This window comes from Drosophila sulfurigaster, chromosome 3, assembly GCF_023558435.1.
Source record: "Drosophila sulfurigaster albostrigata strain 15112-1811.04 chromosome 3, ASM2355843v2, whole genome shotgun sequence".
Lineage (NCBI taxonomy): Eukaryota > Metazoa > Arthropoda > Insecta > Diptera > Drosophilidae > Drosophila > Drosophila sulfurigaster.
Window position 1 is genome coordinate 47,111,600 of NC_084883.1, and position 12,112 is coordinate 47,123,711.

The window sequence follows — 12,112 nt, forward strand, 5'->3', positions numbered from 1 at the left end:
ATAAAATTTACTAACTTGACCGCAGCATTTGCGGTTTTTTAGTCATACATTACATAATTACATGACAAAGATATATTTACACAATTATATAAGAAAAGGTGTCGTTACCATTGTACAATAAAAGTAAACTAAACTTAACTAAACTAATCTCATTTATTGTAATGTTTTTGCATTATATTTAACGTAATTCAAATGTATGTTGATGTTAATGTTAATGTTTATTTCTCTTCTTTTTTTTTTTGGGTGAGTTTTATGTACATTGGAAAATACTTTTGTAGAGCAGTGTTTAATTTATATTTATTTTTTTTATGTTGTTGTTTGTTTACATATATCACACAGTGCGTTCGCTGTTGTTGTTGTTGTTGCTGCTGTTGCTGTTGTCAATTCCCACATCGATTTTATAATAAATACAACAATATAAAATCACAACAACGCGGTAACAACAACATCGCGACGACCAACAAAATTTCAACTAATTGCGAAGCTAATTTTGCGCAATCTCATGAAATGATTTCAAAGTGGTGGGGAGGGGAGTGGGGGTGTCGCATACAGGGTGTCTCACCAGGTGGACGGTTGTTCGATGTGGTTGACTAGAAATGCTTTTCAGTTTCAGCTCTCTCCTCGCTTCACAACAAACTAACTTCCCGATGCTGAGTTCGAATTCGAGTTGCTCTGTTGCTGTTGTTGTTGCTGCTGCTTGGCACGCTCTTTGGCCTCTTGTTGTGCCTTCTTCGAGCGCTTCCATTTCATGCGTCGATTCTGAAACCAGATCTTAACCTGCGTCTCCGAAAGCATCAATCCACTGGCAACCTCAAAGCGTTTGGGACGCGACAAGTATTTGTTCTGCTTGAACTGTTTCTCCAACTCGAGCAGCTGTTGTGAGGTGAACGCGGTGCGTGGACGCCGCGTCTTGCCGAGAATCGCGTGATGCGGATACGCGGCCAGCTCGGGTATGCGATGATGCAGCATTCCAGCGCGTGCCAGGAACTCAAACTGCAGCTGGGAAGGCATGAAATTGGGACCCATGGGGATCTGTAAAAAGTGAAATATAAAACAAAGTTCCAATTAGTAAAATATTTATTACAACCAGTAAGAAAGCTACAGTCGAGTGTGCGGTATTATTCTCAAAATATACCGAAATATTATACTGCAAAAATACTCAAAATATACCGAATGGTATATTTGGTATGCTGCTTTGAAACAAGTAAGAAAGCTACAGTCGAGTGTGCGTTATTATCCTCAAAATATAACAAAATAATATACTATAAATATACTAAACATATACCGGATGGTTTATTTGGTATATTGATATAGCACTACATTAAAACAAGTATGAAAACTACAGTTGAGTGTGCTCGACAGTGAGATACCCGCTACTTATTTTGAATAAAACCAAAATATTGCGGTATTATTCTAAAAATATACCAAAAATAAAATATACTACAAAATTCTAGAAAAATAGCAATTGGTATATTCGGAATATCGATATATGTAGTGTCACATTCAAAATATACCACATACTGCAAAATATACCAGATTGTCAGCCAAAGCTACTAAGACCCCCTAGAAAGCGGACGTTTTTGTCCATACAAAAGTATTTCTTTAATAACTTCGACAATTTTTACCTAATTGCAAGTAAATTTTCAGGAAAAAACTATAGTTATTATTGTACATACCAAAATTCGCGACTATAGCTTTAAAATTACGTTTGATATTCGAGTTTTTTCGATTTTCGGGGGCGGAAGTGGGCGTGGAAAAATTTTTAAACAAACTTGATCTTCGTGCAAACATATGAAATGCTGTTGAACAGAAATTATAACTCTATCTCTTAGAGTCTCTGAGATCTAGGTGTTCATACGGACGGACGGACAGACAGACAGACATATGGACAGACAGACAGATGGATATGGCTAGATCGTCTTGGCTGTTGACGCTGATGAAGAATATATTTACTTTATTGGATCGGAGTTGCTTCCTTCTGCTTGTTACATACATTTCCTGCCGGTACAAACTTATAATACCCTTCAACCCTAAAGATAACCGGTATAAAAAACCTGAAGAGTTGTATTTTACTTACCGGAATGGGTTTCCCAGAGGGATCGAGTGGCCGATGGAAAGCGGAGCCACCTTGCGCCAGCAGTTGATAAGGATGTCCGCCGGCGTATAGAGGAAAGTCCTGCGGTCTGATCGGACTGTGCGGTGGCACGGGTTTCTTGAACTCATCGTGCAGATCGGACATTCGCATGCCCAGATGCTGGGCGTGATGATGATGCGCGGGCAGCGGCTGTTGATCTTCGCAGCCGGGGCTGATGGGCGGACTGGAGCGATGCGATGAGCTGGGAGATTCAGATCTGCAAAAGTCATAGGAAAAAGTTGATATAAATAAAATGCATTGCACACCCTGTTTTAGCTAAGCAGCTGCATAAATAGCGTCCAATTAAAATTTGAAAAACAATTAAAAGCCCTCGACTGTCTAATGTGTTTGCTTTTACCCCACCCGTCACACGCTGCGTATACGTTATAGAGAAAGGGAGAGCGTAACGTGACCAGTTTCGGTAACTCAGGCTACTCCCATTAAGCTTTTCGACCATGTTGTCGAGTGCTAACAAAGCCGCTTTAAAGCCCGTTGGCCAGCAACATTGCAGGCTTGCTCGTTTTGAGGTTTTGCTAATTGCATTTAATTGGATTTAGCTGCATTTGCTGCTCTCAGCGGAGTCAAGTGTTAGTCTTAGAAGAATTGGCAAAGCAATTGTGTTTCCCAATATATTTTTTCCAATGTTTGTGCATGTTGAGGGTTGAAGGTCTCATTTAAGAAAAAAGAAATAGACTTAGGAAACAATTCAAAATCAAAATGATTTCAATAATGATAAATATTATTATGTTATAAGTTATTTTGCAATAAGAAAAGAATATAAAATAAGATAATAATTGCTTCAATAAGCATTTAAATCATATTATAAAGCACTATAAAATAATAGTATAAGTTATTTATAATAAGATTGGGAATTTATTGAAAATTGAAATAAAATAATAATTGTTTCAATAATGATTTCTGTCACAATATAAATCAATAATAATATGAATATGAGTTTATTGTAATTCAAAGCTAAGTTAAAACTGTTTTAATGAATTTTGAATCACTTTATAAAATACTTTTTTGTGTAAGGAAAATTAATTAATTAAAAACAAGTTAACAAGTAATTTTTTGTATAATGATAATTTGAGTTACATGAAGCAATACTCTATAATTAGCCCGAGAATTAATTTGAATTCATATTTAAAAAAAGTTGTTTTTAATCTTTATTTAATGCATATTGTAAATAACTTGCTAACTATACTCAAAAGATAATTGTCAACATTCCTGACCTTCAACTTATCGTATAGAATTTTACTGTTGCAAGTATTAGTCTAAGATCAAATTGAACAATTTTAAAAATATTTATATTTAGAATTATTATTATTATTATGTGTATTTTCAGTAGTAATTTGTTGAAGCAAATTTATAAATTGAGTAAATAGTTATAAAATGAATTTAAATTGCGTAATGTTGTATTTAAGCTCCTACAAATATTCTTAATAATAATGCTGATGATGAAGTGTAAATTTAAATGTATTGCAAAAGATCTGCATCGAATATTTAAATTTCTACAATGATATATCACTTTAAGCATATCATTCCTATTGTAAGCCGAAAGCCTTTTAAAATTACGTTAGTGGTTATTTTAATTACATCTAACCTTTTTAAATAATAATTAATACCTAATATCTTAAAAGCAATCCAAATAAAATGCATAGTAAAAAACTTGTTTAAATCACTTTAGCAAACATATTTCTGTGTATCTTCTCTCATGAATATCATTACTAGCCAATAAAATGAATCACATTAATTAATTTCAATTGCAATACACACCTGGACATGCCGTCGGGACTGGGTGAATCGTATTCCCGCGACTCGCGTATCCGCTGCAGAGCCTCGTGATCGCTGATGCCGGCGGCAGCGGCTGCGGCAGCCGCATTTGAGGCAGCAACGAAGGCGTGATTGAGTTCCGCCTGATCGCGGGCATAATGCAAGGCGGCCAAGCGATGATCATCGACAATCATGTCGACAGCAGCCGCTGTAGGTTGTCTATCGCTGGCTGACTGCTGATGTTGATTCTTGGCGAGCAGCGCATCGATGCAAAACGATTTCTTTGGCTGACTCTGCGCCTGTTGCAACGCGGTGCCCGTCGAGGGAGGCGAGCAGCTGGATACGGGAATGGGAACGGGCAGCGGAGGAGGTGGAACAGCAGCTGTGGCTGGTGCAGCTTGTGGCGCATTGGCGGGCAACATGACGGCGGCAAGTGGCAAGCGGGGCAGCGGATAAGCGCCGTTGACTAGAGCGGAATGTGGCATATGATGAGGGGCAAAGCCGCCTTCTACATAGAGACGCGGATGTGGCGGTGCAGCGTGTGGATGATGCGTTGGCGGTGCACCAACTGGACCCATGGGAATGGGTGCCACAAGCAGCGGCATGCCTGTTGCAAGATGTGACTGCGATTGCGATTGCAACTGATGATGTTGAAGCTGTTGTTGCTGCTCTTGGATGGTTGCTGCCTCTTGAGCTGCAGCTGGACTGTGTGTTGGGGCGTAGGCGCTGTGCGGTGATCCTGTGGTGGCTGAGGAGTGTGTGGGACTTGCAGCGGCTGCTGCTGCCGCTGGGCTGTGGCTGCCACTCGATCGTGGCGAAGGCGACAACGTCGAGTTGTTGCTACTCTGATCGTAATCGTTGGCAACTGGTGGCGTTGTTGTTGTGGCACGGCTTTGTTGATGCTGTGCGGCGGCAATGTGACTGATGAGCAGCTGGCTAATATGTGGCGCCTGCTGTTGTTGTTGCTGTTGGGGCTGCTGCGACGGCTGCTGCGTTGTGGGCGGCGGCGGCTGTGACACTTGTGCACTGGACATGCTTTGTCTGCGCACGCGACTTATTTGCTTCTAATTGCTTTCTTATGCAATGCGTTCTTTTCTTTGCTTCTGACACTTGGCAAACACACTTTTGGGTGTAACACTCAAACGACGTTTGACTTAAAGTACGAACGATTGACGTCTTCGACTCTGTGGAATTCAACTGCGACTGCGACTGCGAACTCGACGCGACGAGCGCTAATCAACGACTGTGTTCATTGCCGGTCCGTCGCTGTGTCATATAGAGTCGCATATCGCGATGATTGGGCTGTTCCCAAATGCCTCGGTGTGTGAGTGCGTTAGTGTGTGTGTGTTGTAAGGAGAGCGCAATTGTGACGGGGTGGCTGCGAGAGCAATGCCAAGCATGCACTGAGCGAAACAAGCTAAGTACAAGTAAAGGAAGTTCAACATTTTCAGTAAATTTAAAATAATTCTAAGTAAAGGTTGAACGTTCTCAGTAAATTTAGGGAAAAACAAAACAATTCTTTTTTTAATCATCTATATTAAAATATATTTTTAATATATATTAATATATATGATATGTAATAATAATAATAATATATAATAATATAATAATAATATACATATATGTAATTTAATATACATATTTAATATTTATTTGTTTATATAAATGAAATATATAAAAAAAAAATTTTTTTTGTTTTTAATACTATGTATTTGATTTCTTGTATTTTTTAATATATTTCATTTTAAAATTTTGTTATTGAAAGACTAACATTTTTAAATTTATATTTTCTGTTAATGCTAATATTGTATATTTTTTTAGAACTATCTAATTATTCCATTAAATATATATTGAAGACCATTTTATCATAGTTTTTTAATTTTCTATTTGAATTTAATATCATTTAAATGTAATCAGTACAAATTCCTAAAACTAAAATATTTAAATTATTTTCATAATTGTACTTAACTCATGTATTTAGTTGACGAACTCTAAATTTTAACTTTTATAAATAGTTCTACAATTTTATACAACATCAGCATCATTATTAAACCTAAATTAATATGTATAATTGGCAAATAATCTTCATTGCATTACTTTAAGTCTACTTTTTTATTCATAACATTTTTTGTAATAATTTAATAGCATTTAAAATACTTAATAGTATTCTAGAATTCAACTCATCTTAAGAAATTTAGTTTTCTTTAGCTTAGCTTAACTTTAATTTAGTTTACCTTTTTTATAGGTTAATTATGAACTGAAATGTTCAAATATATTCTATAATTTTATTCAATATATTTACTTGTAAGTATATATTTTATATTCATTAATTTATTTAATTGAGTTATTACAAAACTTAATATAATTTCACGTAATTACCTATTTCCTTTGGTTTATGTGCTGTGATGACTACTTCACTCACCACTCATTTCTCTCAGTGCAGAGTGCTGTAAGCTGATAATTGCCCACCACCAGCCGAAACTCGTTAGCACCTTCTTCGCTCACGTTTGCTTTCCGCATTGCATGCCGAGTGTGCGCTCACTCGTGTTGTCTGCTCTCTCTCTGTCGTTCGCTCTCGCTCTGTGTTGTTTTGCCGTTCTCTTTTGGCTGGCGTGCTTTCAAGATGGAGGCGCTCAGCGCATGCCGACTCATTCACACCGCCGTCGGCTAGAGTAGGCCGGCAATAGGCGCTGGGCGTTGCCAACTGCTGTTGCTGTTGCTGCTGCTGCGATGCGTGGGCCACATAGCACACGAAAAAATGTCGTGTGCCTGTAGATGGGGGGCGTGGCCAGTTGAGTTGACTCTGCTGCTGGTCGGGCACAAAAATTTCATATAAATTGTTGGAAAAACGAGCTATAATTGCCATCATTATGGAGTGTTGAGCCAGTTGAGCTGAGCAGCAGACCTCGCATTGGGTTTTTTTTGGGGACTGGACTTCATAATCAACTTGGGCCTGTCTCCAGTCTGTCTCTGTCGCTGTCGCTGACTCTGTCTCTGTCTCTGTCTGCCAGGATGCCATTCCGGCACATCATTAGAGCAGCAATTAAGGAGGCAGTTTGTTACTTGACTTGACACACAACGTCGCTTCAAGCCGTGAAATTCTTTTGCGCTTTAAGCTCCGATGAAAATCGATAATGTCCTTGCGCCATTTTCCTTTCCAACTCTCGCTCATTGATATTCAATTGTTATGACCACTCAAATCGTTGTGTCGCGTCTGAGGAGCGCACAATAAATGATATTAATGATGCTTGCGGACTGCCGCTAATGTCAAAATAATGCATTTTTTTTATATTAAGTACATGATTTTGGGTTCGATTCGGTTCGTTTACCAAGCGTTTTATGGCTCTTGATTCGCAACTGATGGATTACAAAGCGATCTGTTAAAATAAAGTAAGAAACTCAATTCGAGAGGAAGTTGCAGCTCTTTTACTCCAACTCTCAACTCAAGTTTTGTTGTTCATGCTCTATGTCTGAGCCTTAATTTGAACTATTCACCTATGCCAAGATAAACAAACGGACCTTGCAGCTGCCACAAAGCAGAGTAGAACTCTCCAAAACTCTCTCTCACTTCTTCGCTGCAGACGTGTGTAAGTATATCATGCAATGGGGAAAACTGTGCGCTAACAAGAAACGTGCTAAAGTGTATTTTCTTTGGCCACGTACTCAGTTTCAGCTTCAGTCTTAGCTCGAGTCCAGTTTGTAAACCCCGAAAACTAGCTCCAAATTAGTGCGATGACTGCAACGTTGGATTGCGACTGATTGCTCAAATGTTATTGTTATTCTTATTGTTGTTGTTGTTCGAGCCCGTTCCTATTTTATTTTCATTATACGATATTTATCTACTCATCCACGTGCATTTAACCAACATTTGCAGTTGGGAAGCAAACAGAATAGACAAGCTTGGCCAATGGCCAACAACAGCAGAGAACAACGGAAAGTCTACAGCATGATTTGTGCTTTTGTTTTCCAAATATTATATAAAATAAACAACGACTGCAGAATGTTGGAATTGGGTTTTAGTTTCTGATGCAATTAGAGCTGCAACCATTAAATGACATTAGTACGACGATTATAATCAGCCGGCAAATGTCAAAAATTGAGATGCCAATAAAAATCGTAAAATTGTCGCATATGTTGCTGCAATTTAGCTTGTGGTTAAGCGAGGAGGGGAGAGAAGGGCGTGCCAGCTGGCAACCCTCTCTCGGTTTAAGGGCTGCAACCCCTTATGGGGTGTTAATTCATCCGATAAGTGCACAATAATGCCATAAAAATGCTAAACGCCAGCTAAAGTTGCACGTAATTTCTGAGTAAACAAAGTAGAGGGTAACTTTTTTTTTGTGAATTCCTCACTTTAAAGCATAACGATTTGTTTGGCCAGCAAATTTGACAAGATTTGCAAACATTTTGAAAAACAATGCGCAGTATCTTTATCGTAAAAACGATGTCATTAATCACGCGGATGGCGATGGCGATGCCAAACACACTCACACACACCCACGTCAATTGAGCTCGACATGCAATTGATAATTAAACAAATATTTATGTACAAATAATTGGCATTAAATTGCGTTATCAATAAATAATTTTTACAATTGAGCGCTGATATAAACTGTCATGGTTAAACAGTCACAGAGTTGCAGTTGCACTCACAGCTACAGATACAGATACATCCATAGCTGCAGATACAGATACAGATACAAATCGAGTTGCATTTACAGATTACACGTAGCGTGGCGCATATTTAAGCATTGGCTAATTATGTTGATCGAGTTGCAGTCACTTTACTCGTATCTGGATTAAATTGTAACTGCGGAGTGCTGCTTTTTTTATTTATTATTTATTTCGCTTGTAATTTACAATGTAAACTGAGGCGAGACGTTGATTGATTAAGTTACAGCACTTTATTAACCGATGCAGCATATATAACGAAGCTAAAGGCTATACTTAGCAACAATTTATTTAGTTAAGGTTAACAAAAGATAATTTACAATTGATTTAATAACTATCTTATAAATCAAATAAAAAAGAAACTATATATTAATATTATGATATAATAAATATTTGTAATAATAAAAATGAATGAATATAATTATACAAATTTAATTAGAAAATTTATACTGATGTTATAAAGAATCCACTAAAATCGGGACTCTCCAAAAAATAATTTGAGTATAATTTGAATATAATTACTATTTGTATAAGTAAAAAGTATTTGTAAAGTAAAGTAAATACAACAATAAAATTGCAAATACAAAAAATTAGTCTAATCTTATGTAGAATCTACTAAATACGACTATATCCTCCAGTCAGGACTGTCATAAATAAAATATGCCTTTACATATAATATTTATATTAATGAAACTGAAAAGAAAATTCAAGACTACAAATGTAAATAAAAAAGTTTACTCAAATGCGATGAAGAATCTGCTCTGAGACTTTATTTTAGCTATCAGCTCCCAATAAAAACTCGATAATATAAAGTAAAATTTGTATTTACTTTGTATTATTACTTAACTCTTATTTTTTAGCAGCTCTTAAATATCAATGTTTTAAAAATGAAGCCGTATTAAATAAGTTCTATGAAAAAGACAACTTGAGTTCAGTAATTCCCCGAATACTTTCAAATTGCAACTATCTATAATTTCATTGAAATCAACTTATATGTGAATATATGTCTTAAAAAATAGTTACAGCGAAAAATAATACAATAAATAATATTGATTTCAGTATTTTTAATAATGCCAAAAAAATAAAAATTGTAATTGAAATAGAACAGAGTTTATTTTGTTCTTATAATGAACCTAGAAAATACTGGAATACACTTGAGATCTAAGACCGCAAAAAGAACCCTACAAAAAATAAGTAAAATATCTATTTTTTTATCTTTAAACTTTGAACTTTACATTTATAAGTTAGCCAACAGAAGGGAAATCCCGTTCCTAATGGGTTCTATAGAACAGTCAACTCTTCATCATCACAAAACTTGAGTCAGTCATTTCAGTCATTCCGCAGTCAGCTCTTTAAAGTTAAATATATAGAATCTACTAAATATGGTATTTCTCTTGAGTTGGAAGCTCCCAAAAAAGACAATTCACAAAAATAAATATTACAAACATGGAAATTTGAAAAATACAAGTTTTCCAAGAGAAACTTTATAGTTTATAAAGTATAAAAGAGGCAGACAAAAGATACACAAAAATATGCAGATATATACAAATATGTGTACTAAAGAAGTAGCTCAATTTACGGAATATAATAAATCAAATTAATTATGTAACAAATTATATAATTATAAAGACGAAATAATACGAATTTCCCCACAAATTACTGGAGTACACTTGAGTTGTAAGCTCACAAAAAAGAACCCTTCAAAAAAATAAGTAAAATATCTATTTTTTTTATCTTTGAACTTTGAACTTTACATTTATAAGTCAGCCAACAGAAGGGAAACCCCGTTCCTAATGGGTTCTATAGAACAGTAAACTCTTCATCAACACAAAACTTGAGTCAGTCATTTCAGTCATTCCCCAGTCAGCTCTTTAAAGTTGCATTAAAAAGCAACTTAAAGGTATATACGATGTTTGTCATAATGGAAATTCGAGTGCACAGACATACATATATACATACATACATATATACATACATATACGTATATATACGTATATTGTACAAATGTACGGAAAATTATGGCGCTACTAAAGTAAATGCCATTTATTGACACAAAATTTTAATTCAATTTCAACATTGAAAAATACTTTTAACGTATGGACTTTTCACCCCCCACTTCCGTCACCCCTTTTGGTCGCCTCGAACGCATGATAAACTTTATAATTGAGTTGTGTTTTTTTTCATTAAGTGTGCGAATTGATTTGTTGTTGTTGTTGCTGCTGTTGTTGTTGCTGTTGGGCTTCGTGAACAGAGCAAACTTATTAAAAACTGATAAATGACTTTCAATGAATTTAATTTATTATGTATGTATATGACTACAATATATACTTTTTACTATACTATATGTATAGCTATGATATTATGCTCTTTAATGGGGACTCGGACTTTTGATTTCCAGCAATGACGCGAATACTTATGAATTCTTTCATTTTTTTTGGGGTGTGCTTATAATTCTTACCTCCGTAATTGATAAGCAACTGCTGCGAACGCTTTGCACCTTAATCTGTCGAGTTATAAAAGAGGATTTAAAGAGGAAATCGCGCCGTGAAGTGGGCGAGTGTTAAGCGATTGCTAAACGATTACAAATTATTCCAATCAGCTGTGGAAGGATTAGATTTCTAGTGATAATAAATGAATGGGATTTTAAGCAGTTACACCTGTTTGTTGAATGTGGTTAAAGCTCTTGAGATACATTCTTATCTCTTGGGTGAAGGGTATGAAGTGTATCTACAATTTTTATTTGAATTTCAACAGTTGACAATTTGAATTATTTTCTGTCTTCAGCAATTACTTAAAGAATATGAACGAATGTAATAGCATATCTTTATCTGCATATGCTTTAGCTTAAAAAGTATCTGCAGTTTTTTTTGTATCTGCATCTCTTTGTGCGGTTGTCTCTATAGATATCTAAGTTATTTATATGTTGTCAAATTATGCCATTCAGCTCTGGAAGGATTAGCTAATAAACAAAATTGAATTTTAAACAGATTCACCTGTCTTTATATATAGTTAAAATTGATCAGTGAATAAATCTTTTAGTTCAAAAGTATTTATAACTTTTATGCGTTTTTAAATAAATTATTTGCTCTTTTCAACAATCATTTTTAAATTTGGAACAAAGATCTGATATCTTTATCTACAAGAAGAGTATCTGTATCTGTTAGGTGAAGGTGTATCTTCAGTTCTACTAGTATCTGCATCTATATCTTCAAACTGCATTTGTCTTTTTACACAGGTATGTGAAATATATATAGTCAAATTATTATAGATATGCTATTTATCTTAATAGTTGCACCTGCTATTGTATGCAGTTAAAGCCGATGAACGAATGTATCTTTTGACTTAAAAGTATCTACAACTCTTGTGTGTATTTAAATAATTGAAAATGTAAATTATTTGCTGTCTTGAGCAAGCACTTTAAAACTAAATACAAATATCTGTAACTGGATATCTTTATCTGCAACAGTATCTGCATTTCGAGCTGTATCTGTATCTGCAGTTGTCTCTACACACACACACACACCTATGTATGTATGT

The 12,112-nt window shown here is 35.5% G+C and overlaps 1 protein-coding gene across 1 annotated transcript; it reads right to left on the bottom strand.

The window, feature by feature from the left end:
• Positions 1 to 205: 205 nt before the first annotated feature.
• LOC133844012 (muscle segmentation homeobox) lies at positions 206 to 5,158 on the bottom strand. Its single transcript, XM_062277792.1, has 3 exons — positions 3,911 to 5,158; positions 2,078 to 2,351; positions 206 to 1,032 (listed from the first exon to the last, which is right to left on the bottom strand). Exons 1-3 carry the CDS (start codon positions 4,939 to 4,941, stop codon positions 637 to 639), a joined length of 1,701 nt encoding a protein of 566 aa, XP_062133776.1. The 5' UTR covers positions 4,942 to 5,158; the 3' UTR covers positions 206 to 636.
• Positions 5,159 to 12,112: the final 6,954 nt, after the last annotated feature.

Coding starts and splice junctions, on each gene's coding strand:
- LOC133844012 (XM_062277792.1), bottom strand. CDS start 4,941: ATGTCCAGTGCACAAGTGTCACAGCCGCCGCCGCCCACAACGCAGCAG. Junction 2,352..3,910: donor AGTCCCGACGGCATGTCCAG/GTGTGTATTGCA, acceptor TGACTTTTGCAG/ATCTGAATCTCCCAGCTCAT. Junction 1,033..2,077: donor CCTCTGGGAAACCCATTCCG/GTAAGTAAAATA, acceptor CACTTTTTACAG/ATCCCCATGGGTCCCAATTT.